The following is a 26445-nucleotide window of genomic DNA, read 5'->3' on the forward strand; positions in this document are numbered from 1 at the left end:
CAAGAGGAATGAGAGCGCTGTGGCTGTGCGAGTCGCAGCACGCGATGGTTCATCTCGCAGTACCTGCCGTGCGAGGCCAGGCTCTGCTGTCATCTGCAGCGGCGTCCCTAGCCCTGCTGTAATGAATCTCACCAGCCATCGGCGGGACACCAGGCAGTCGCCGCGGGCGAGGGCGGCACCACGGCCAGCCTGGTGAACAGGGACGAAGCCTCTCCAGATGAGGAGCGTTGTGCTTGGCTCAGGGACCTGCAGAAGCACTCAGTACCCGAGGGCGTTTACTGGAACAGGAGTTGGCAAGTTGGAGAAACATACGACTTGAATTCAAGGCTGATGCACAGTATGTTTACGAAGATTAACCAACTTTAAACTTACGCTCATATGCTAAATGCAGCATGCACCAAGGAAAACACATGATTCTGTTGTATTTATGTCAGGATGTTACTGCTTTCTCTAACAGAAGCAAACAATGTAACCCTTGACTCCTGCTGGCACCCTTCATATTAAAATGGATTTATTATTGTGTTGCCTAAACCGTGCAGAGGACCGCTTAAAAGCACACTTGACACATAAGGACCTTGAGGATTCAGAAGCCAACAAGGCATATTTTTAAAAAAAAGTATGACTGAAAAGAGGACAAAACCTCCGTGACCCGGGGAACACACTCCCCCCGGAGTTGGCCTGAGGGCACTGTGGAAGGCCTTGGGCCAGCCACGGGCCCCTCGCTCTGGAGAGCCGGGAGGGGGGCTCACAGAAAGGGCTTTTTCCCCCGCCAGCGCTCGGCCTCCTCCACCGACTCTCGGGCAGCGGGGCCGCCGGCCCCCCCGGTCCCGTCCCGCCTCCTTGAGGAGGATGCGAGGCTGTGCCCGCACTCAAGATGGCCGCCCGCCTCCAGTGTCTCAGACGGGCTTTGAAGCCACGGGGCTGCTGGTTAAGATGGCGGCGGTTTAACAGTGGCCTGCACGGAGCTTGCCCTCGGCCAACATGTCTGCCGCTCCCCTATTGCTTCCGACAGCAACGTAGCGAGTTTGCCCTCAGCCAAGATGGCGGCCCCCAGGGAGCGGTAGATCGTTGTTGTGCGGCGGCTGTGGTGAGGGGACGGGGCGTGGGGCTGAGCGAGCAGCCGGGAGAGGTGAGGTGAGGTGAGGCGAGGCGAGGCGAGGCGAGGCGAGGCTGCGCCTGCCGCCAGGTCGGGGAGAAGGACGGCTCCCCGCAGCGCGGCGGCTTGTGGGGAGCTGGGTGGCTGCCGGGCTGAGGGGCCGGCCGTGAAATGGCGGGTCGCGGCCTGGCCGGGGCCGCGACGGGGGGCCTGTGGGCTCGGCCGAGGTTTGGGCAGCGCGGCGCTGGCGTGTTGAGGCATGGTTTTGCGATCTGCTGGCTGGAAAGGTGTGGGGCCGGTGGGGTGCATCTCTGCCTCCCCGCAGGGAGGGAGCCTGCAGGCTGCGAGGCTCCAGCCAGGTGTGTCCCGGGAAAAGCAGCGTGGCCGGGCGCTTGGTGGCCCTTACGGCCCTCGGTTCCCTCAGAGCCACTGGTGCCTCTGCAAGAAACAGCATTTGTGGGTTGTATGAATTCTCACCCATGCAATGAATTACTTGTGAGTGGCATCGTAAGGTTTTCTTCAGTGGAAAAGATGAAATAATCCAGTTATGTCTTTTTCCCTCTGCAGTAGAACTAGCTAATTCTTTATTCAAAATATAAAGGAGTATTTCTACTCAAGAGTTATAAGATGGTTAAGTATTTGGCATAACCAGGAAACTGAAAATCAAAGGTGAAAGTCTTTGCCAGTTATTAGCTCTGCAGGCAATTACCTATAACTTAATGCACTGCATGGAAGCTATATGGGGCTATTCATCAGCTGCTGTCAGAATCGAGTCATAAAGTTGTTTCTGCCTGCTGTTCGTGTACTAGCAACACTTTAAAATGCTCGTTTGATGTGCATATGCGTGTCACTGCCATAAAAAGGGAAGAAACTACTACCTTAAGTTGTCCTCATAAATAACAGAAGTGGCTTTAGCAGTGATGATATGACTCTTCTCTTGACAGATGCACCCTGATGGTAAACAGCATCCATTTTCCATGTGGAAACAAATGTACACGTTGAATAATCAGCTCCATACATGACTTCTCTTCAGAACTCACATTTTTTGCCTATACTTGTAATCTGACACTTAGCCAGAAGGACCTTTCAGAGTTTCTCAGTATTTTTTTTACCACATAAGCAGAGGTCACAGTCATCACTGCTGTTATGTCCTGGGTACAAGTTGCAGTCAGCCGATCCAGTGAGGATATATTTGATGAAGAGGCAGATGAGATGTATCTACTACAGAAAGAATGGAACAGCACCATGAAAAAAAGATTAAAGGTATTTCTATAACAATGATTTAATAGTCTTTATAACCATTTTAGATTTACTGATACATACCTTGATATACATATGGCTGATTTAAAGGGAAAACTAAGAGTGGCTGCTTAAAAGTTATTGTGGCTTAGTTTCTTCTGAATGTTCAGGAAAATTTAGCAGGGATTTACCGAAACTATCCTAGTAGTCTGTCAGAGAAAAGTACTGTTTTACCAAAAGACATTGGCTCCCTCTGTACAACCGTGTGCATTTGTAAAAGGCAGTGCTAAATTCTGATGCGAGCTATTTGCTTCATACTTGTAGGTGTGAACAGTGCTAATAAAGAAATATGAGGTGTTTGGGTTTTTAAGTGGAGTTCTTCATCAGTCAGATTTAAGGTGTGTGACTCCATGTGGAACCACAACTGGATGTTGTGGGGTGGGTAGTTCTGCGGCTTATTTATCTCCTAGTGGAAAATACATTTTATGAAAATAGGTTTCCGCAGTCCTTCCCTCCCTGGAATTCTACAGGGAACAAAACAAGTACATAAACTCAGGTTACTTCCAACAGATGCGTTATCATTGAGAGTGGGGCCAGTAGGGCTCCTCTGCTCATGGGTGAACAGCATGTGGCTGAAGAACATGAATAGAAGCTGTTGTGTGGGCTGTTGATGAGGAAGGGTATTACAACAGAGCTGTTCTATTATTCTCCAAGGAAAAGTTTCCTGCATCTGAGTCCCTTGAAAAGACTGGTTCTCTTAAGGGGCTGTTTAGTGTTGTTACATAAATCCCTCTGGTATTTTATAAGCAGATACTGCAAAATCATAAAATGTTATTGAGGTTAGAGCTGTGTGTTGGGCAAAATAAAGAAACATTCTTGTTCCCAGCTATTTCTCTAGCAAGGCCACCAGTTTTCTTCTCCCATGAGCGAATAGAAGTTTTCACTCTTAAAACTTGCAATTTTGGTGTGAAAAAAAGAATTATTCTACTTTATATGGTAAAGTGATTAGAATATAAAGAAATTAATTTGCATTACAATGATTAGCTGTTTCTTACAGAAAGCAATCGCAATGTTATGTGTATTTATATGTAACTCACTCCGTCACCATCTTTTTTCCGAGATAACTCTTGAATTGAGTGAGATTCAGCAAATAGAGAAGCAAGGCTCAATAATTAGTTTTGTGAAAACAGGTAGATGGATTACGGACAGGAGAGTACCTCTGCTAGAGGGGAGTCTTTGCAGCCTATGTATTTTTAGATATCTAGAAATCTATATGTGGTATTCTTTAAGGAATTTTTCATAAAGGAGTTGGTCATCATAAAAGCAAGTATGATTTCCTGCAGATTTGTCTTATTTTTTGATGTTTCTAAAAATACTTTCCTTATTGTCTGACCTTCTGATCCTTTTGGAAAAGAACTGGATCTTACAGATCAATAAATCATATGCACTGCAAAAAGCATGTTTTGGTTTGACAGCGGAGGTGTAGAGAGGGATGTTCAAATCTAGAAGCAGTAATTTAAGAGACTGAATACTTGTTGAAACTTCTTTTATCGTTATGAAATTGTCATAGCTCCAATTTTTCATCTTGTTAACAACCTGTTTCACTACTCTTATTATAGGAAGGCTATAGGGACGGAATTGAGGCTGGGAAAGAACTTGCACTCCAGGAAGGCTTTAATCAAGGTTACAGACACGGTGCTGAGCTGATGGTTACATGTGGCCAGTTCAGAGGAACCCTGAAGTAGGTTACAAACTCCTTAAGGTCATGTGCATGGGGAGGGTGTGTATGGAGGGAGCGTGCATGCAGTTTTTTGTTTGTTTTAATTTAAAAAAAAAAAAAAAAAAAAGTGCATTGTAAATCTGTCCAAAGAGAGCAACCTGAGAATTCTCAGGTCTTGAATACAGGGAATTGTCTACCTGGGTGTAGAGTGATCATTCTGAAAAATCCTCCTTCAGTTGCTCTTGCAAAATTATCTGAATCTACATCTTTAAGCTTAATATTCAGTTCTACTGCTTGAATTTCCCAGAAAATGTGAATTAAACATTTATATAGTATAGATATCTTGTCACATTGCTATCTCCCTTCAATAACTGGAGGTCTGTGTGGGTACCTGTAATCACTTTTTTTGTTTTTGTTCTTCATTTTTCAGTGCTCTGTTATCCTGGTGTCATTTTAATGGACATGATTCTGCTTTAAGTAAGATAAATAATCTCCTTGATGTGGTTGGAAGGCATGAAGAAGATGTGCTTAAGTATCTGAATTCTATTGAACAGCCACATATCGGACACATTTTAGATTCTGTTCAGGACATGGACCTTAATCACACAGCTCCAGCTGGGACAGCGTACAATGAAGTTAAAGCTGGAAAACATGAAGACATTGGCAGCTCTGGTGAAAACATTTGTAGAAATAATGGTGAGGTTGGTTCCTTGCAGTCTGCATGCAGCAAGGCAAAACTCTGCACAGATCCTGAAAGGTCAACCCTTGCTTGGGTTAAAAAGCAGACTATTTGGCTAGTAGAACAACTGGGCTTATCACTGGATATACTCCATCATGTGCAGCAACTGGAACATTAGTTTTTCTGTCTCATGGTATTTAAAATTATCTCAGCTAGATTTGATTCTCAGTTTGTGGACCATGTACAGGCTGATGCATCACTTAATTTTAGGGAATTCTGATTTTGATACTTCCCCGTAGAGGTAATTTCTGTAAATCTTCACCATGCTTTGAAAGCAAGAAGATTTTTGCCAGGAGCCAATCTTAAACATGACTTTCACAGAAAGGGGAAATGACTTTTAAAGCTCTACAAAGATTTACTAAACATGTTTCTGTTTTTGTCAGAAGCTATCATTTCACCTTCACTTTCTCTTTTGGTAGCAGTTTGGAAATGGAGCAGGTCCCTTAAATAGCCCTTCTAAATAGGTACCCTCTAATATCCAAAAAATAAATGCCCAGTGCTATGGACAAGCTATTTTTGCAGAATAAGCTGCTGTTGATGGTATGTTAAGTCTCTGCAGAATAGAACAGGATTTGCTGCTGATTTCTAGAGTGCTGTGACTATCTCTAGTCACTGTATAAAACATTTTTCACTTTTTGTCAAATTCTTCCTGTTACCTTTTGTAACCACTGTGCAGTGCACTTTCACAGTTAAAACCTATTTTTTTCCTCCTCATACAGTTCTATTTATTTCACTTTTGCTGAAAACACACCATTCTCTTTAAATGCAGAATTACTGACAATTCCATTGTTTTACTGTTAGACCATCTACTCTTACCCTGTTAGACCACACTGATCACGTTTCCAGTCTAATGAACATCCTTGTGTTATTTTTGTATTTATTTTGCCAGTTCTTCTAGGCTGAACTCTCTTTCCCTCATTCCCATAGTGTTTTTCCCAAACTCTTCAAGGAAGCCACGCTTAGTCACCTTCTCTTAGAAACGTCAGCCACACATGCATATTTCTGACAACTTTGTATTTCTGTGCCAACATTCTATATTTGACTTCTTTTCCTGTTGTTTGCCTTAGCTGTAGCTGTGAATTACTCTGGTCAGGAAGTCTTTTCTTTGTGAATGCCTATCTCTGTTTTACACTAATTAAACTGATTTACAGTAAGCTAGGAGTTTACTTGTTAAGTTGCTTGTAACTTTCCTTGATGTCTGAGACAAAGCAGGTCTAGACAGAGACAAACTGAAATTTTAAACAGCTGACTTAACTATACTTTTTTTAAAAAAAAATTAAATCTCAAAACAGTTTTATACTTTGAGGCCAGAAAAAAGCTAAGGCAAAAATTACTTGATTTTCAGAGACTGAGTTTACAACTTTCTTACTAAAGGCTCTATTATCCTGCTATGGAGTTGGTAGACTGTAAGTTTGGCTGCCATTCAGTACCACTTCTGCATTAGGGGAAAACAGAACTGCAATTAAGGGTCTCTTATTGAAACTCTGAAACAGTGGACTGTATGCATTAATTATGTATGTACAAAATTGTTCAGACAACTTTCTTTTTCTCAATTCATTTAGCATAATGCTGACATGAATAAACATTACTTTTCTACAAGTGCAATGTTATAGCCTGTATCACGTATGTTAGAAATTTCTTCCACACTGTGGTAGAATATGGTGCAGACAAAAGTAAAGGTTACTAGAGCAATGTTAGACTTGACAAATTTGGAAGTTTAAAAACGCAAATTCAAGAGTATTACTTCTATGTATTTAATAGTGTGCAAAGAGGAAACTCCATTCACAAATTACTAAGTAGACAGTGAGCTTGCCAAGTTCTCTTCAACTACTTCTGCAAAAGCAATCTATGCCAGGGAAAATATTTCTTTCTTGTTTGATTATCAAACAATAGATTGTGTGTTTTACTTATCTATCATAACAGCTTCTGTACTAGCTGTGGAATTACTTTCCTCCACTCTGCACAAAGTTTCTGTGCTTACTGTGGGGTCACTTTTTTCCATGTTATCACCCACAGTTTCCAATTTGGCTGTGGAGAGATTTTCTTTCAGGCTGCCTGTAATGCTTGGTGTTTCTGTCACTACCAAATCTTGCTGACCAGCCACAGAAAGACTTTCTTCAAGACTATTGGAATCCGTAATTTGCTCATATGGTAGTTCAGGTGTTTGTTTCATATCTTCTTCCGTATCTTGTGTTTCACTACCAGCTTTCACCTTGGCAGCATTCCTGAAAATAGCTCTCATGACAACTGGGACTGACATGCAACTGAAAGAGGAAACAAAACATAAGTCACTACTACAGACTTTGTCCGTTCTTCAACATACTTCTTTTTTTAATCTGTAGGTGACACCTGAATGATACCTGTGGTAAAAAACAGCACTACCTCCTTGCATCTTTTTGCTTTGTACAACCTAATAGGCATTACATTCTAACTACAATACAATTACATGTGCTGTACCAGAAACATGTTGACACAATGAAATCAAGTGCTGGATCTCTGAGCTTGGTGGTGCAAAAGAAGCTTTGGTAGAAAGAGTGGGAGGGTTTGGTCAAAAAACCCCAAGTCATAAGGGTGCTTTTAATGAAAACCTAAACTAATAATATTCCAATATATTCATTCTTGCTGAGTTTTATAATTGTAACTTTCATGTTTTGTATAAGATGGGTACAGAGCATATCTTCTCTAAAACACTATCTGCACTAGAGGAGGTTTTTTTCCCACTCTAACAATAGAGTTACCTGGTTCCAGGAATAGTATCTATCTCTTATCCTGTGACTTAAGACAGGGCAGGCTAATTAAACAGGTTCAAAATCCAGCCTACATTGATCTTGCTGTCATCAAATAGATAATAGTTGTACACTAGCTTATGCCAACTGAATTAGTGCTTTCTCTAGCATATATTCATGTATCACAGCAACTTGCCTCTCTTGGAATTTGTTTCAGAAAACAAGCCAGAGACAGTGTTGTAGACATGCTATATACACCTCACTTTCTGAAAAGAAGCACCAATTGGTATTACGTAGATGTGGAAAAAGTCCCTTCCATGCTATTTTAAGTTACACCAGTCATGAGACTATCATCAGCTAGAGTCTTCAGAAAAGCATGTTTGCAAAAGAAAAAAAGCATCTTTATGGAAGGTAAAACTCCCTTCATTCAAAAGTGTTTCCCTGCCCCACATGCTTTCTGCTAGAAACACTTTCCATCACTATTAATGCTTAAAATTTTTGAAAGAGATGCTTAAGATAAAGTAACTTATTCTCACTATTCACTCTCTATCTCACTAGAGTGAAGTTTTCTTGTTGCCGAGTTTATGGCATTGTGAATGCACATGATATTTCCATTAAATGGACATCTGAGGTTCATTCCAACTGTTATAAAATAAAATAAAACTACTTACCGCTTCACAGCTCTTGCTATAAAGTCATCATTAGAATTTAGAGTTGGATCTTGAGGATTTAAATGAAGGTGACTTTGGACTTCTCTGGAGGTTATAACATCAATTAACACTAAGAAAGGACAGAATATAAGTATTTCAAAATAAACATTTTTATAGGCATTGAAAACCATCCATTCTGATGCTTCAAGAGAAGTAGGAGTGAAGTCAATGGGAAGGGGCTTGCAGCAATGCTTGCATAAGACTTGCTTTTTCTTAATATACTTAAATTGGGAATAGTAGAAGTTACAATTTATTAATTAACTGCAGGCCAAGACACAATAGGACTTGAATATTTGCATTTACTTTCTATTTTATGCTGAGTACAGAACACTTTTTAGAAAACAATTTATACACAAGTACTATGTGTTTTGCATGGGTTGCACACCATTGACAGTAGCCCTTAGAATGTATTTGTAACTGAGAAGCGTAGTGCAAGAGCCTAGATAGAACGAAGTCCCTTGTCAGCCCAGTAAAGAGGACAGTATCAATTATTCCACACATACCACAGGCTAAATTCTCTTTCACAGGATGAAGGAAAAAGACAGAAAAGCTGGTGTTCTTGTGTGGTACCACTTCAAAGTAAAGCAGTTCTGAATCATCTAGAAATAAAATTACTATTTAGTGATATCCTCCCATTGAACCTGGACTCTTGTTGCTGAATCACATGCCAGAATTTAAAAAAATACTGATACAGTAGAATCTAATTATTCATTACTTTGGCATCTCAGTTTATACTTACAGAAGTGTCAGGCCTAGGATTTTTAAAAAAAAAAAAAAAAAAGATATTCAACAGAGTGTAATACTGGAATTAAGGATTTTTTAATCATTTGAAATACTCCATAAGTAATGACAGCTTTGACAAGGGAGCAGTAAATCTGTTAACATCCAGCTTAGAAGCTAGTTTCTCTCTAATATTCTGCCATTACTTCCAACCACACAATTTACCTTCATTTATATGCTTCTCAGAGACACAGCTGCTAATAAGACTGTTATATGCCACTTGATGTCGAAGAATCTCTATTAGGCCAGGCACACACTTTGGATGGCTAAATGGGATTTTACTGACCAAGGCTCCTGCTAAATCTGATTTTTCTGAGCCCTTGTTTATGAAGTAACAGTGTTTTGGGCAATCTGGAAGAGACTGAACAACAAATACGGTGACACTTAAAGAATGAAAACAAGAAAGTAAAGCTTGATGTTATCAGGCAACTGCACAGTCTGACAGCAAAAATAATTTTGGAAGACACGCTTCCAGCATGCTCTTCATGTCTCTCTGCATTTCAGTAGAAATACAATCCTTAGAGGAAGCTAAATGAGATCCACTCTCCCTCCAAATGCACCAAACTGGGTGAATAAACCACTCTAAGTGGTCAGGAGTTCAAGTGCTGCCAATTCTTCCAACTGCTCTTAAGACCCCTGTAGGCTACAGAAATGTTAACAACCAAGATCTTCTCTCAGAAGAATATCATAGTAGTGCTGGTTGATAGTTGTACAAATAGGATAGCAGTTTTGCCTGAAATCTCTTTGGGGCATCATATGCTGTTCCTCCCTCCATCACTACTGCATTCTTTGGAGAAGCATGCTTGGCTAGAATATCTCCTGATGATTCATTTGAAGAGGAGAAGAGGAGATAATAAGAAAAATTTGCCACCTGTCCATGTTGACAGTGATTCTGTGACAAAATTAGAAGTGCAATATTGTGTTACCTACTTCAGGATGCCAAATGGGAACTGTCACCTTAAGAATAGGGCAGGGCAGTTAATTAGCAAGGTCTACATTAAGAAAAGCTGAAGAGCAGAATAAAAGCTTTTCCTTGTGTGTGCATGGAGCAAAAGGGGTTTTCCTACGTTCCTTTCAAGGTTAGAATTCAATTTAATAATTTATTTCTTTAGTAATTTATTTCTAGAAATAAAATCTTCAAACTCAGAAGCAAAACAATCTCACAGCAAGTACTAATATTTTAGGGAATTGCTGAAGAGTTAGAACCTTTTGTGTGTATGTAATGGAAATTAAAAATTCATCCCATCTTATGGGTTTTACAGAGGAGAGCTTTGCCAAACCTTATTTTAGCATGGTGTAAACCTACTACTACCTTCTGTACCACCACCTCGAAGTCCAAGAACTATGTAGGCAATGGGCTCTGCTAACACTGCTAGTAGAAGAGAAAGAAGTGCCTTTTTGTTGCCATGAATTGCAAAATTAAAGTTTCCTAGCAAAAAAAGTAGATCTTCCAAGCTTGTCTCGTAATTGCCCTGTACATAAGTCTGGCGGAAAGCATCTTAGCCACCATTTTCTATTATAAAACTTTTCCTCTACATCTAATGCAGCCTAAATTAAATATTTTTCAATAAAACAGTTATTAAAAGGGAAGCCATCTATAACAACCATGGCTCTAGATAATAACTGACATCACTGTCGTAACACTTTACACTTTTCTTCCTGCCAGCCCCTTTAAAAGGAATCAGTATACTCAGTGTTACCTGATGATCAGGAAATCTTTTTTTTTAAAACAGCGTGATATGCAGCATGACATGCAGCATGACAAAGACCTTCAAAAATCTAGGTAAGTACCATCTTGGGACTTGCTCCTCACACCAGCCAATAAGTTTATCATTAATGCCTTAAAAAGAGGGAAAGTCCTGAGCAATTTTTAGAAAAGTAAATATTTGGTTTACACACAGACAAATTAGTATGACCAGCAGCCATGCACGCAGTGTTTCATTAATGAGGATGAGAAGCTCACTTACTTGAAAGGGTCTAATAACTGTTTTGTAAATAACTTGAATTATTTCCTAAAGAGCATTTAAATACTGTTGGGATTCTGGGAAGTCTGCCTTGCTTCCATATGGGGAAATATAATTCAGTATATATCTTGCGTAAGGGCAGAGTGTGTGTCAAATGCACACTATACTCACCACAAAGAAACAAGATTTATGTGTAGACAAGTCTTCACTGCATTTTTCTTTAAGGGTAGACTGAACAATCAGCTCATACAGAGGAGCTAGTTTCAAGCCAGTAATCTGAATTCCTGAAACCAGGTGATTTTTTTAATTAGCATTTAGCTTACGACTGTACATGAAAGCTAATATTAAAAGCAAACCCAATGTTTTGAAAAGACAAAAACATTAATCTCCTTTCTTATTCCCTTCTTTGCTAATGGGAATTTGAGGTAGAGCGTTTAACAGCTTTGCCTGTAACTGTCATACCTTTCTTAGAACTTCTGTGTTTTGCACTGGTGGCCAGAATGTTACACTTGGGCTGATAGAACAGAACATGTTCTGCCCCAGAAACCAGTTTTTCCTCTTACAACATTAACACAGGGAAACAAAAAGCAGGTAAGCAATGCAGTCACAGAAGTACTTAGTCTTAAAAACAATTATAACATGCCTGTGAGCCTCTGTATCTCTTCAATACTGTATGAAGACATAGGAATAGGCTGGTGAAACTTCAACACAAAAAAAGCTTGCAAATCCATGCTGAGTTCATCAGTCAGTGGCAAAAAAGCAGGGTTGCTGGAAAAAAAAGTCAGAATGAAAGCTTGTTACAGAAATTGACATAACAAGGACTCTTAGTGCAAGGCCACTATCAGGTCCTGAGTGGTTTACTACATCCTATACTTTTTCTGTCTTGAGAAAAGTTTTGCTTTATAAACACAACTATGGCCTTTAGCATTTAAAACAAGGTTAATATGAAGACTGAAAAAAGGAGAAGTGAGCCACCAGAAACTGAGGAACAGTGCACAAGGATGTTTGCTATAAATTGTTCTACAGTGATTTATTTTGGAGAATGACTACAGACCTCTCCCTCCAGCCTAGCACTTAGGTAGAGGGACATGAGGTGTCAGTATCCATGATGGGATGACAAACTATTTTGTATAGTTAAGGTGTAATCTCCCTCAATATATGCTTTATTTATTCTGAAACCATGCGGGAGTTGCTTGTTGAATACTAGGAAGTTAGGTAATGTTGTTCCAGTGGCTCCTTCTGGCTTCAAATCTATGAATAAATCTATAGTTCAATGCAACTGACACAGTTAAATATGAACACAGTAACTTTAAAGTCCATTTGGGGAAACTGTAAAAGCCACAGGTTACAGAGGGTGTAGCTATGGAGCATAATGCCATCAACAAAACAGAGCTTCCTGTTTTAGCAGAGGCTAAATGTAAGTTATGCTGAGGTTAGTACCAGTGGCTTGTAAATCCATTTCTGTATTGAGAAGTGCCCAGAGTCTCACCCGTCCTCTCCAGCTTGAGAATCTATAAGCAGTGGAGAAAGTGGAAGTTTGTGGAGTGTATCAGTGCCTTCAACAGTTACAACTGTTTTTGTTCCACATACCTGGGAACCTGCGGGAGAAAGAGAACTGCATTATTTTCTTCGTGTCAGTATAGGTTAATCCTAGGCATACAAAACACGCAATGGCAAGGTCTTCTAAAGGTCAGATCCATCCTACAGCCACAATGGCTTGGGCAGGAAGGAGAAGCCTGCACAGACCACACGCAAAACACCAAAGTTGCCCAATTGTGATAGGCAGCAATAGCTGCTTTTGGGTCATGCCATAAAACAGATCAAGCAACCACCAGTCATTTTCATGCTGGCTAGGCAGTTATTTTGTTTGATATTGCTCTCACCTCAATTTGGGTCAACAGCCAAGAAATGAGAAAGTAGTTTCCTGGTATGCATTATAATTGTCCTGAAGTGCATCACATAAATCATTCTGCTAAACTAGAATTTTAAATCTTATTTCTGTATTTCATTAATGAACTTTGCTTAATGAAACAGGTAGTGCTGAAAAAGTTATCACGTTAGTTATTTCTGCTTTTCTAGCTTTACCAGCATTTAGTTCTGCTTCCAAAACTTGATAGGGAGAAATGTAAAATTCAATGTTCATAGGAGTTCCTGAGGAATAAAAAAAAAAAAGGTTAGTAGACATGTCAATAGAGGAAATACATTATTATGCAGCTTGACACAAAGGGGAAAAAACAAGAGTGGTGTAGATGGGCAGAAGGGGATTCCTCATGAGTATTACAGTATATGTTCAAATCACAGCATTTTCTTAGTCAGCATTTAACAGCTAAGCCCTCAGTGTATAAAGTCATCAGACATCTTTGAAAAGATTAGATTAAGTTTCTATCTCTTGCACAATAACCTGTTGTTCAGCCTTAAAAATACTAGCTGAACTGCTAGCTTTCAGAGACTAGCCTGAAATAGAAGAGCAAGTTGTAAGATTTGCATAAGGGACACTCACACCAAGCTGTGCAACAGGATAGCGGTAGCATGTATTAGAAGTACTTTTATGAACTATAACACATTAACAGTTAAAGCTCACATCTGACAGTGTAGATGAGCCAAAAAACTTGTCAACTGACTGTATTTGCCTTTCAGGCAACATGAATATTATCTTATTTACTACCACTGTCACCTCACGGTTACTCCCAAGTTGTGGTTTCCCACATAACCTCAGAATATTGCTGGCTTTGCTTTTAGGCTGCTGTGAAGTCAATGTTGCAGTAGCTGATAAACCACCTGGCCTCTGTATTTTCTCCTTCTGTATGTCTGTACAGTATCTGAGAATACAGACACAGCAAGTCCCTACAGCAGGTTTTATTTATAATAGAGGATCTTTACTGTAAACAAAGATCAACTCAGTAGGGTTTTTTATTACAATTCTTTGCATCCATGAAGAAAGAAAAGAAAAAAAAAAATCACCTCCAGTTCTTGGCACCAGGTGTCCTACTTTTCCATGAAGTACTTCAGTAACTCTGTTTACATCTTGTGTTCTAGTTCAAAACACATCTTGATTAGTGTTTTCTGAGTTGCAGTGCTAGCTAGGCTAATGTAAAGGATAATTTGCACCCTTAATCAAAGGGAGACGATGCTTTCTTGGAAGTAGATTGTGTCTCCATTTGTTATGACAGCTTCCAAAACACTATAATTCCACTCATGCATTACTCCTAGGACTTGGGCTTCCAGTTTCAACTCTGTATCTGATCTGTTTCATGTTGCAATTTGATGTGCTGTTTACCAGAAATGAAGGGGGACAAAAACATTGGAGTGGCAGGTTAAGCAAAGAGTGAGGAAATAACCTGGATAACTCAACAGAACCAATCTCTAACCTCAAATGTGATTGTACAGCTGAATACATACAGCCGTACAATTACATAGCTGTGCATTAACTTATATCATATATGGGACAAAGAATCTGTTTAACTCATAAATAATATTTACTGAGATATCAGTGATCAGCAAGGGTACAGTATATTTGTTCATGGAGTTAGTATGCTTTGTAAGGGAACACTGTACAAAAATAAGCCAAGAGTGTTTCAAGTTACAGAAGGCCGTGCTTGCCGATAGTACTTAATAAGCATCCAAAAACATGCTTCAAAAATCCAAAAGAAAAGCACTGCCCTCAACTCTGATTTTCTGAAAAGAATGACAATCATGGTACAATTACCAGAGGGTTTAGGAAAAATCCATTCCCCATCTATCTGTAATCCTACTCTTTGAAAGGAGAAATGAGAAAAGGAAGGGAAGGAAGAAAGCTAGCATCCACTACTCCTGATCTAAAACCTGAGCACAAAATGAGATACCTTTTGGGGTCCTGCTGTTTGGGTATGTTTTACTTCTGCCACAGGGAGTTCTAAACATGAATGCTGACTTTCAGATGCACCGGTTGTGCCTAGTGGGTGGTCACATGCACACACACCCAAGCTCTGCAGCCAGCCAGTTTCCCAGCAAGTTTTTGATAAAGCACAGGAGTTCAGTAGATCGTCTTGTTTGGCGTGCCTAGGGTTGGCAAACTGCAGAAAGGCTTGAAGATTTCCAGTGGGAGAAAACTCATTAGCCTTCCACATCCTGCTCTATAATTACATCAGTTAACTTGGGGTTTAGTGAAATTAAGGGGTGGGGGTGGGGGGAAAGGGAGAAGGAGGTAGACTTCAAGTTACCTGTCTAGAAGAGACATTGAATAAAGATCTTTTTCGAGGGCCTGCAAAGCAAGGTATCCCTTAGCTTTCATTTCGCTGGGAGAGAGAGAAGATAAATTGTTATTTTTGTAAGTAAACCAAAAGCTAGGCTATGAATTTTAAGTTTTTCAAGTGAAAACGAGTTGCAACCTGTTTCCTGGAATTTGATACAGATTTGACAAGTCTTCTAGAATCTTTCCAAAGGCATCGTAGTTCTTCATCCTACCAAAAAGAAACAGTTGCTATCGTGCTACTAAATGAGATGGATAATAAGTCTTTTATATCTAGCTTGATAGAAAAAGCACCATTTCAGAGTGGCATAGGCCCCCTCCTTATCAGATCTGGCAAGTAGCAGTACTGCTTTTAAATTTTCTTAGAAGATACCAGGAAATGTGAATCCTTGGCTCTGCTGCAAAAAGCAATGTAATTATAGCTGACACTGGTTAAATATGCACTACTGAAAGCAATAGATATGCACGATACACAAATTTGACAGCTCATCCGCTGCAAAGCACTTTTCCTGATGTTCTGATAAAGCTAGTCATGTAGTAACACTTCCCTAATACAATGCACTTATACATTATTCTTTTCATCAAAATATCAAGGATTGTATTAATATTGCACTTCACAGCACCTGTGAGAGAGACAGATCTTAAATACAATTGATAGATACATCAATCAAAAAAAGAACAGGGGACAAGTGGCTTGCAGAAGTTTGTGAAAGAATGGTTCAGACTGCTCAAAACCCTGAATTCCTGCAGATTCTGACCAGCTGTGATAGCCTGGAGCTCTGCTCAGACTAACCCACCAGGTATTTACTCACCTGCTTAAGTGGATTCTAAGTGGACTTTACAAGCTTTACTAAACTCTCCAGTGCTGCAGTCACACAGAGGGCTGTACTCAAGAAGACATACCTTCCCTTGCTGTGCAGATGTGGCTGCAATGTGGATCAGCAGAGAGACCAAATAAGCCTGCCTGGGTTTTCACATTGGGACAAATCCTTTCCAAAGAGAAGCCTAAGCAAGTCACTCAGCTCTTCCATGACTCTTCCCAACTGGACTAGTGGGGAAGCAGGGAAAAGGGAGGGAAGCAGGCATGCAGGTACAGGCACAGCACCAGCCTAAGCATTAGCTGGCTGGTTCATCATGATTTTATAGTTACTTTGAGACTCACAGGAAACATTACACATATAACAAACTGCCTTACAACCAAATAAAATACTACACCAAGAAGGGATACTTGCCCTTTGTGTCCAATCCTAACAAAAACAGAAAGGCAGACAAGTAGTACCCACAGTGCCAATGGTGACTATATGCCATCACCCAGAGCCAAACTGCTGGCAGTTAACATCACTGGGAGTCAAAAACCTAGGAAAATGCAAGTTGAAGCTTTAAGACATAGCTGTTTACACCCATAAAGCTAATATAACTTCATTTCTGAGGAAAGGGAGGGCTAGAAAAACTGATGATGCATTACAAGTCCACATAGCAGAGAAATGAAATATGCAAGGTCAATGATTATTCTTTCTCTCTTTACTATCCTTTTCAACTGTTCTGCCAAGGTATTTGAATAAGAATCCAATTTCTTAAATATTAAATCTATTATTAGTAAAGCCTGGAACCTTGATCATATTGGCTGGAGAACTCTAAATGGACATTTAAGGTGGTGGCCTGACCTGGAACAGCAACTATTCAGACAGAACAAAATGTGGTAATTAAAAAAATAGATATATATAGTGCCTTACTGCTACATGAGAAAATTAAAGTAACATCTCCTCCTACGCATTTGCAAAGGAAAACAGGCCATGTGATATCACCTTGCTTTCATTGCTGTGACAGAAGCCTGAAGGACATGTAGTTAAGACATTTGCATAAGGACAGTAAAAGACTATTTAGTATTTGATGGAAGGAGAAGGGGAAAAGTAATATCTGGTTTGGATCTGTAAATCTGCCAGTTCTCAATTGTCATCATCAGTCCATTTCCAAAATTATGGGCCCAAGTAGTTCTATAAGTCTTGCAATCAACACAAATGCCAGTATTCAAAGGCTGTGTTCAACTGGCAGCTAGAGCCAATCTATTGGGGATTACTCTTGCTGCTTGCTCCATTGAAGCGGATGCAATTTAGCTGTTTTCAGTGGAATGACTTGAGAAATAAGTAAGGCCTGGAGTATCTTTTCAAAATTATATTTGCTGCAGGTTTAGCCTTGAATTTACAAATTGGAGGTGGGTAATAACAGTTACAACAACCACCAACTTCCAATATAGAGCACTGGAACCAACTTCCCACATGAAATAAAATCTCAAACGGTGTCAGTTCTTCTGGTTTTTCCTGGATTCATATTATTGTTTCCCGATTTTTGCTTTTTTTGTTTGTTTGTTTTTTGTTGGTTTTGGGGTTTTTTTTGTTCAGTTCTTACACTGAAACCATTCTAGCCTTGACTTCTCCACAACATTCAGAGAAACACAAGACACAGGAATTCCTTTCCATTCAACAAGAATGATTCTTTACCTTAGATGCTGCACCAAGTCATCACAAACCTACAGGAATAAGAGAGGAGTGTCATGTTTCTTACCATCCTTTGTGAAACATCTCTTAAAAGCATTTCATTGGTAATGATAAGATTGTTCCCTGTTACTTTTAATAAGCTGAATGGCTAGCTTAAAAAAACCCAACCAATCAAACAACAAAACCCAGACTAACATTACAATAGTTAAAACATAGTATTATTATGTTAATTAGAAAAACAAAGGCTCTGTGGAAGAGGATAAAACTAACAGAAATCGTTTGTTCATAAATTCTTTCCAGAAAAAAAAAATTTCATCTTTGCCAGTTTTTCTTTTATTGGCAGTTACTGTGCTAAAATTCTCTGGATATGCATTTCCATCCTAATAATATTGTCCAGCACTCACTGATCAGCAGCCCTGTGCTGGTTAAACAGAACAACTTGAAATTCCTAGGCTGACTACAACTGAAAAAAAAGGGACTAAATTAACTCCAAATTAATGTAACAATTTGCATACTTACTGATAAAAATCGGAGTTTATGCTGCCCACCCCCCCACAAGACTTTGTTGTTTTATCTTTGATCTGAAGGATTGTCTGTAACACTGAACAACTGCAGAACATGGTATATGAACTGCAGAGTGATATTTTGCCCATATTTTAAGGAGAAATTTTGCAAGAAAAACATCCCCATTAGTAGCAATTCACATACTCCTAAAGAAGGCAGAAGGAAAAACAGACTCTCTGGTAACAGCTCCAAGACGTCCATTGGGAATATATATTGCATTACAACTTGGTAGGAAAATATTTTAAGACCCTGTTATTTACTGTATATTGATAACATTGAAGTATGAGAATACAAATATTTATGCAGGGTACTATAAAATTCTTGGAAGGTGGGCATGTCAGCTGAGTTTTACCTTAATATTTAGCGCTACAGTACTTAGTATCTGTAACTGACTTGTAAGTTTAAGTGGGAGATTCAGATGCCTAAAGAGGTAGCTAGTGTCATGCACAGGCTGGCAGGTGTGACAAGACCAAAAGGAAGCCTAAGACTTTCTGATGTGGCAGCTGGAGGCCAGGTGGGAGACTACAGGGAGGTGAGAGACAGAAAATTAACTTTACCACAGGAGCTTCTCCAAGGTGAGCCAACTTCACATCCATCACATTTCCATCCTTCTCCAGCTGAACTTCTATATAAAACATGTTTGATGTTATGTAGCAGGCAGTCCCACTGGGGCTAACATGAGCGTTAAGCCTGAGGAGAGGGGAAAGAGAAAAAGGAAAAAAAAAAAAAAAAAAAAAAAAGGCTTGTATTTCTAAAAATTCTGTCACATGAAGAAAGGAAATGAGTATAGTTTACTTGGTCGTGGGAAGAGACGCCAAGGATGCTTCAAAAATAACTCTTCCTTGGCTCAGCTTCTGAAAAGTATCCAACCAGGCAATATATTTGTGCTCTGTTCTTTGCATTATCATGTTGGTTTGCTGAAAACTATTTACCTCAGCCTGTAGCTTTGGGACTGAGGCATGCATGCCTTCTTTTCACCCAACAACCTCCTTCAAAAAGGGCTAATCAAAACAGGCAGTTATGCCCGTTGAAGTAATACACTCTGTTAGAAGACTGAGATTAAAAAAAAAAAAAATATTGTTGACAAGCCATCCAGATGGTATTCCTCACTGGACTTGGGGCCATGCTTGCTCATTTGCATTTATTCATAAACAAACTTACCCTTTTTGTTTGGATAAAGATTCCAATCTGTTCACCACAGAAAACAAAGATTTAGCTACAAAAAACCGGAAATGTTATTTAATCAGGCTGCAATGATCAAGAAGTAGAACCAGTATTATCCCGCTTTAAAGGGTGTGATTTAGGTAATGAGAAAATAGTATTTCTTGCATGACTTCTCATTATTGATGACAACTATTACCCTATGATTAATGAGTACTGTGCTGGGTAGAGCTTATTCTCAGACTTTGAGAATAGCTATAGCCTGAAGGCCTAGCCCAAAGATGAGTCACAAGTCTCTTGTGTCATATCCACCTCCACGTTTGTACATTTGACCCCTTTGTGCAGAACATCACCGATAGAGAAGGATGGGTAGTTTCCATAGAATATTAAAAAAACCACTTTGAGTTATCTGACAGATCATTACCATTTAACGTCCTCTGTATCTTCTCCATGCAAGAGAGCAATGGACTACCTGCAGCATCACCGACAGGCTGTTGAAGCGGCTTATCCTAGCACATTTGTGAAAACAAGAAAGAGAGAAAGAGTTAAATTACTAGCCAAAGAGGAATATCATTGCATGCAAGACACAGAACAACAATGCCCAGTACAATAAAACACTACTTATTTCTTTTTGTCAAACATAGAAGTGACCTATGACTGTAGCTATCTCTAAAGTGGCAGCACTGAATGGATTCGTGAAGACCCTATTGTGCAGTAATTATGTATCACAATGGATTTCCATTCCCTTTTCTTTCAAGCTGAACACAAGCTATGTCAGCTAATTTCACCGTGATACTAGAGATCAACTAAGAAAATACTTAGATTTTTATTTTAGGAAGAATCTGCCTGAGTGAAAAGGAGAGATCAATAAGCACCAAAGGTGTGCTTGGTTAGAGTCAGGGTGCAAGTTACAGCTGAAGATATTAACTTAAGTAGCAAGCAAACTCTCCCAGCTTCTCTTCTAGCTTGTCTGAAAACTTCTCATACTTCACACTTCAATTCACAAAGAACATTAACTGCTGAAAAGTTTTCACTATGTTCAAACTCAGGACATTGTTTTCAGAGTAAGGCTTTAGTTAAGCATTAATAAAAGCATGGAAACAAATGGGACTTTTTATACTAAACTCACAGCAGTTGTGCTAATCTGCTTTTTGCAAAGATGATTCTTAAATATAATTGGCTACTGGAAGGGCAGGAAGCATGGAACGACTTAAGGTATATCACAGCAGGAGAGAGTCTAGATAGCAGGTTTCAGGCCAGTTTCTGGAAAACAGTCTTTTCTCCCAGTCCTATGGGCAAGAAATAGTCTTTGAATATGAAATACTATGAATGTGCTAATGATAGTGAATGGAAAATAACCCAAAGTATTAGACAATTAATTAGTATTAGACAATCAGCGCTAAATCCTGAAGAGTTAAAATAATGCAAAAAACAACCTCTAAAGTGTTAAAATAATGCAGGAAATTTTTTTTTAATCCACTGTTGTAAGAAAAATCAGGAGCCAGGCTATAATAGGCACCAGCATTTGGGGTGGGGGGAGTGGTTGAAAGTCAAGCACTCTTGAATCGTCGTGGCAACCTGCTCTTACACCACATATCCTTCTCTCACCTAATCTGCAATTCTTACCATGCAAAAATGGACAAGTTTCAGAGTTTCAGACCATGGTTTTTGTTGGTATTTTAAATGCAACTGTTCCATTAAAGCATTTGTAGAAATAGCTGTCACAGCACCTGAAAAACATGTCAAAATGTTTTAAATATAATGGCATGTATTTACATTGGCAACTGGAAAAGTTGGAGGAGGAAAAATATAAAAACTTGCCAAGGTCATAGGTGTTATGCTTCAAAAGAGGAGGCAGAAAAAAATTGTTTGAGTTGAATTTTGCAGACAAATACCTCATTTTTCTAAGACTTCTGACAGAAAAAGTACAGGGGGAGATTTTATCTGGGCAAGTATTCTCAATATTAAATACAGAGATGCAGCCCGATCTTCAGCTTGTTAAACAACTAGGCTTTCTTTACCTATGCACAATCTCATATGTGTGTTCTTAATAAATACCAAGGCCTTGCTATGGGTTTCAGGCATCCAGATTTCTACACCCACCTAGAGCTCATTAGAGCTAATTTTGTTTAAAGATAAAAAATTAGAGATTTTTTTTTTTTTTGATGATGAGGGTGGTAAAACACTGGAACAGGTTGCCCAGAGAGGTGGTAGATGCACCATCCCTAGAAACATTCAAGGTCAGGTTGGATGGGGCTCTGAGCAACCTGATCTAGTTGAAGATGTCCCTGCTCATTGCAGGGGAGCTGGACTAGATGACCTTTAAACGTCCCTTCCAATCCAAACTATTCTGTGATTTTGCAGAGAGATAATCTCAATGCAGAGTTGCAACTTTTTTTTTTTTTTTTTTTTTTTTTTTCTCATTGGGATGGCAAGGAAGGAGAATGGGGCCAGGAGAAGGAACATTTTCAGCCCATCATGAGTGTCCTTAAAAATATTCTTTCTGGCATTACACAGAATCCAGAGGCTCAAAGAAAGTTTTTTGCTGAGATATGGTGCATCCATTACCCCTAATTCCATCAGGAGTAAACCTGGAGTGAACTTCTGAATACATCAGCCTGAGACAGGCAGGAAGACTCCAGACTGATTAATAAGAGGTAAGTGAGTCCCTGCAACATGCCACCACTCTGCTCTGCCCCTTAGCACCAGAAGAAACATTACACAGTGCTTCTTTGACCTAGAGAGCACAACAGCCACAGAGAATTGTCCCCTTTGTGCTAGCAGTGCTGCAGGGGGCAGGGAGACAGACTAGGAGAGGGACCTCTCTATGCTTTGCATACACCAAGCAGGGATGGTGAGTCAGGGCTAGCAGCATCTTCTGCTGGGAGGATGAAAGAGTGGAAACCATAGTCCCCTATAAAGCAGGCCACCTCAACCAGCTGGAGAAAGGGGGAGCAGTGGACCCCAACCAGCTCCTGCAAGCACCCCTACTGGGGAACACACCCCCAATAATGTTCCCACTCACCCATGCCTTGATGCCTACAGAAGGGCTGCAGCCCACCCTGTACCTCCATCTCCATCCACACCACAAGAAACCAGGGCTCCTACTTGTAGCACCTGCACCACAGCACCCACAGGTGCTGTGCAAGGCAGAAGGCTTGCTCCCTCACAAAACTGGCCCCCAGGGGTTAGTGTTTGAACTTGAGAAGCTTGATAAGCACAGCAGCATCACCTCTCAACTCTGCTAATTTTCAGCAGCAGTGAGGTACCTTGTCAGTCATGCTCTTCCATATCTAAGTCCTAAGGAGAAGGCATAATATCTATCCCCATCTCTTCAGAAGGTGTAGCATTCTCAGGAAAAGACTGAATTTAACTGGGGAAGAAAGGCAGGTATAAAGGAGGTATGATAGCAACAATCACTCAGCAAAACAGGGAAGCACTCCATAAGGGAGCTTTTAGTCTAGCTCAGTGGTGGAAGGGGGGAAAAAGAGAGACTATAGCTATCTATAATGTTTGCATTGTATCTGTGCATCCTTTTGTGGCCACCTCCTGTTGCTAGTTTCCTTGTACATAGGAATCAGTGCACAATGGCAGTGTGAGGTTCAAGGTTTAATCCTGGACCTTTGTACAGGCACTAGCTTGAAACTTGGTCACCAGGGAATGCCAGGTCTACAGCAAGAAGAGCATGTTTCCTACATAAACCCTGTGTGGCAGTGTTTCAAGATGTCTTACAGCATACTTTCTGTTTCCAGCTGTCATCAGTCAGACTGCAGTGCATGAACTAGTCACATAACACGTAAGGGAGATGATCTTGGACTTGTATGTGTAGGTACCTGAGTAGAAAGTAAACAGTCTGGTGGCCTTGCTAAGATCACAGAGAAAACTACATATGGACCAAAGAATCCCAGGAGAAGTATAAGGTATGTGCCAAAAAGCAGTATTTGTCTCCAAACAGCCAGGTGTCAAGCATATTACTTAGGGAAAGCCAATGCAGCTGAAAGAGTTAAATATGCTTGCATTTCAGCTTTTATAGAGGAGGTGAAAGGTGACCAAGTAAATTGTGGTAGATCACACTTCCCTAAAGTTATTAGCTTGGCTTATGCTATTAAATATTCATTTATTTTTAAAACTGATATTAGAAGTGACTATAGATATAATCATGAGCTTTACCTGTGATTTGGTGCATTCATTTGAACACGTTTTCAGCATTTCTAGAGAGGCATTTTACTTTAGGTTTGCTTGAACAATGTATTGAAATGTTTTCTGCTGGGCAAGAACATGTGCTACGGGCCATGTAAACTAAGCAGGTTGCCTCAGCCCAGATCATGTGAATGGGTGTGTGCACATATGACAAACCACAACCTGGTAGTGTTTAATATTTTTGTGATAATTTTCAGAAGTGTTTGCCCTGATTCAGAGCTCATTGGAGTCTCTGTGATCTTGATACTGACTCCAGTGGTTTGATCATGTCCTGAATAAGCATAAAAGTAAATTATTTACTGACCCTCTTGAAACGAACACTTCCAAAATAATGGAGGGAAACATGACACTGCTTACCTTGTCTGCACAACAGCTGTTCTGCAAATAAACAGAGGACTTGAAGTTTAAGCAGTCACAGTCCAGCATAGCTGATATGCCTAAAATTCACTTTAATTTTTAAACACAAAATAAACTTTTCCACTGTGCTCAAAGGTATGTATTTAGGTAGATGAATTTGCATCATTTTTCCAGGATAGGGGTAGTGCCAGATTTTCCTAACAAGACAAATATTCCAAGACAAGTAGTAGCCTTCATACCTACATAAAATTGTAACATTGGCTAAGATCGTACATGAGAAGCAGCAGCTTAAGCTCCTTAGATCAAGGTGTTGTTCCAGTATTCAGAACCATCATATCAAATTACCTCACTCAAGAGAGGAGTTAAGAGTGTTGAATAATTAAAAATGTTCTAATTATAGCATCTCAGGCATATTAGATACACAAATGTTTAACTGGGTCAGTTCATGGGGAAAAAAAAAAAAGCAACTGGCCAAGCATTATCATCAGTATAAAAGATAAAAGGAATTACAGCATGAATCCTGCATGCCCACTTGCTCTAAATTACTCTTCATATGTTCAGCAAAAACTGCTGCTGAAAGAAACTTTCATGTGCACAGTTACAAAATAAGTTGTCCCCAGAGAAAATCTTCTCTTATTCTCAAATAATTGGAGGTTATCTTATCCCCTTTTAAAGGGTTAAAACTAGTATGCTTCTTTAGGGACCTTTTGAGAAATTCATTATTATTAGTATTAGTATTATTATTACTTTGTTTATTTTTGTTATGGGTTTCTGCATCTTGCTGAATTCCTGACTCTGTAATACGCTTCACAATGCATGCCCTGGGAACATTGTGATTCATATGAAAATAACATTTTTGTAATTTCATAGTTCTTCCATTTGTGATGATTTTTCCATTTCATTGAATGGTACTTTGTTTTTCTGAGAAAGGATCAACGTATTTTTGATTCATATTCTTGTATGAATTCAAGTAAACTATTTGTTTCAGTGAAGATGCTCTAGACTTAATACAGAACAAGGGAAAACTTTGCATACTGTTGATACATTTTAATGATAGCCATTTGGGAAGGATTCCAGGAATTCCATACTCAGTGCAACATTGGTGTATTTTTTTGTTTCTGGTTTCTTTTTGGGAGCTGGGGGTTGCTTTTTTCTATTAAACTTATATCCAGTCTTGGGGGTTTTTTCATGTAAAGAATAAAAATTAAAATAAATGACCAGCAATATGTTCACTGGTCTGCTTCCAGCACTTTCTTGGAATTGCATCTTTCCAGAAGCCCTCAGCTGAACTGCTGATCAGAGAAAACAGCAGCTACATAACAGCCCACAGTACGTCTAAACACAGAATTGGGGCCTGGGGTGGTCAGTGAAAACGAGTGGTTCCAGTTAGAACTGCGGGATGTGTAAGAGGTGTTGCTGTGATTATCTGAATTGATACCTGGTCAGGAGATCAGAGGTGATATTGTGTTCTTTCACAGAGTGCTATGAGATTTTAGAGCTAGCAGCAGCTATAAAATGGGCATGTAACTGGAACGTGAATCAGTGTTTATAAAAAAATGATGAGCATTCAAACAATTCCTTTATCTATCCTAGCTGCTCTTTGATCTAAGGTAGGCTAAATCCAGTGCTGCTTAGCTTTTATGAACCATGGCCTAGTCTGCTATGGTCCATAGTTTATGGCTTTACAACCCATAAATACTACACTATGTTTTGTCATCTTTCCTTCACTCTCTGCATCATCTCCACAGTTATGGAGTGTAAATATTTTGTCCCTGGGAGTAACATCAGAATGTTGGTGTCTGCATGTTATTTCACTGCAGCCACATAGGCCGAACCAGTTTTACTTCACAACTTACTGAATAGCACTTCTGGCACTGTAGTCTGAGGCATTTAACACTGGCAGGCTTTGACTGTTTCCTACTCCTTCACTGAAAGCGATCAAGATCCTCCAATGCCAAAGGCTGTATAGAGAGATATCAGAAAAAATAGGTTCGTAGCAAGTGGTCATGGATGTAGAAATGCATTGACACTGACAGGGCATATCTTTTCCTCAGAGCATAGTCAAGATATGGCTAACATTTGATTTCTGCTTGATGTTAGCATTATAATCTCCAAGTACTTATTGTCTGTCTTTTTCCAAAGGTACTACGGACAAGCAACAGTGATTTAAATAACTTCATGAATGAACATGGGAGGGCTAGCTTCATATGTGCACATTTTCCCTTTACAAGGTTTCATAGGACATCATAACTGGTGTTCATAACTGAACATTTGTTGCTTATCCCACATCTCTCATCCTTCTAAGATTATTCTGATCATTTTTATAACTAAAATCAGCTGTTACACCATCATTCATGTTCTTTGCAGACATCAGTCAGCTGAAATCAATGGAACCCATCACTTAACAGCTGCAACAGCTCTCCTTCAAGATAGAGACAAAGCGAATGCAGTGGGCACATAATCTGC

The 26445-nt window shown here is 39.7% G+C and overlaps 2 protein-coding genes across 3 annotated transcripts; one reads left to right on the forward strand and one right to left on the reverse strand.

The window, feature by feature from the left end:
- Positions 1-1054: 1054 nt before the first annotated feature.
- Positions 1055-5237, forward strand: YAE1 (YAE1 maturation factor of ABCE1). Of its 2 annotated transcripts, none has more exons than XM_075705635.1 (4): positions 1055-1087; positions 2041-2359; positions 3955-4076; positions 4486-5237. In XM_075705635.1, the coding sequence occupies exons 2-4, from the start codon at positions 2243-2245 to the stop codon at positions 4910-4912; spliced, it is 666 nt and encodes a 221-aa protein (XP_075561750.1). In that variant the 5' UTR covers positions 1055-1087; positions 2041-2242; the 3' UTR covers positions 4913-5237. The 2 variants fall into 2 exon arrangements, with proteins under 2 accessions (XP_075561750.1, XP_075561749.1); XM_075705634.1 differs by lacking the exon at positions 1055-1087 and adding an exon at positions 1105-1129.
- Positions 5238-8249: 3012 nt separating this feature from the next.
- LOC142593069 (mediator of RNA polymerase II transcription subunit 1-like) lies at positions 8250-22496 on the reverse strand. The gene is made up of 16 exons (XM_075706554.1): positions 22448-22496; positions 21049-21152; positions 19847-19931; positions 19423-19477; positions 18819-18951; positions 17701-17729; positions 15342-15413; positions 15174-15248; positions 13936-14006; positions 13060-13125; positions 12464-12572; positions 11618-11742; positions 11146-11258; positions 9176-9371; positions 8734-8829; positions 8250-8275 (listed from the first exon to the last, which is right to left on the reverse strand). Exons 1-16 carry the CDS (start codon positions 22494-22496, stop codon positions 8250-8252), a joined length of 1404 nt encoding a protein of 467 aa, XP_075562669.1.
- Positions 22497-26445: the final 3949 nt, after the last annotated feature.

This window comes from Pelecanus crispus, chromosome 2, assembly GCF_030463565.1.
Source record: "Pelecanus crispus isolate bPelCri1 chromosome 2, bPelCri1.pri, whole genome shotgun sequence".
Lineage (NCBI taxonomy): Eukaryota > Metazoa > Chordata > Aves > Pelecaniformes > Pelecanidae > Pelecanus > Pelecanus crispus.

Coding starts and splice junctions, on each gene's coding strand:
- YAE1 (XM_075705635.1), top strand. CDS start 2,243: ATGTCCTGGGTACAAGTTGCAGTCAGCCGATCCAGTGAGGATATATTT. Junction 2,360..3,954: donor CCATGAAAAAAAGATTAAAG/GTATTTCTATAA, acceptor CTCTTATTATAG/GAAGGCTATAGGGACGGAAT. Junction 4,077..4,485: donor CAGTTCAGAGGAACCCTGAA/GTAGGTTACAAA, acceptor TTCATTTTTCAG/TGCTCTGTTATCCTGGTGTC.
- LOC142593069 (XM_075706554.1), bottom strand. CDS start 22,496: ATGGAGGTACAGGGTGGGCTGCAGCCCTTCTGTAGGCATCAAGGCATG. Junction 17,730..18,818: donor ACCTTGGAGAAGCTCCTGTG/GTAAAGTTAATT, acceptor TTATTCCTGTAG/GTTTGTGATGACTTGGTGCA. Junction 12,573..13,059: donor GGAAGCAGAACTAAATGCTG/GTAAAGCTAGAA, acceptor TTTCTCCCGCAG/GTTCCCAGGTATGTGGAACA.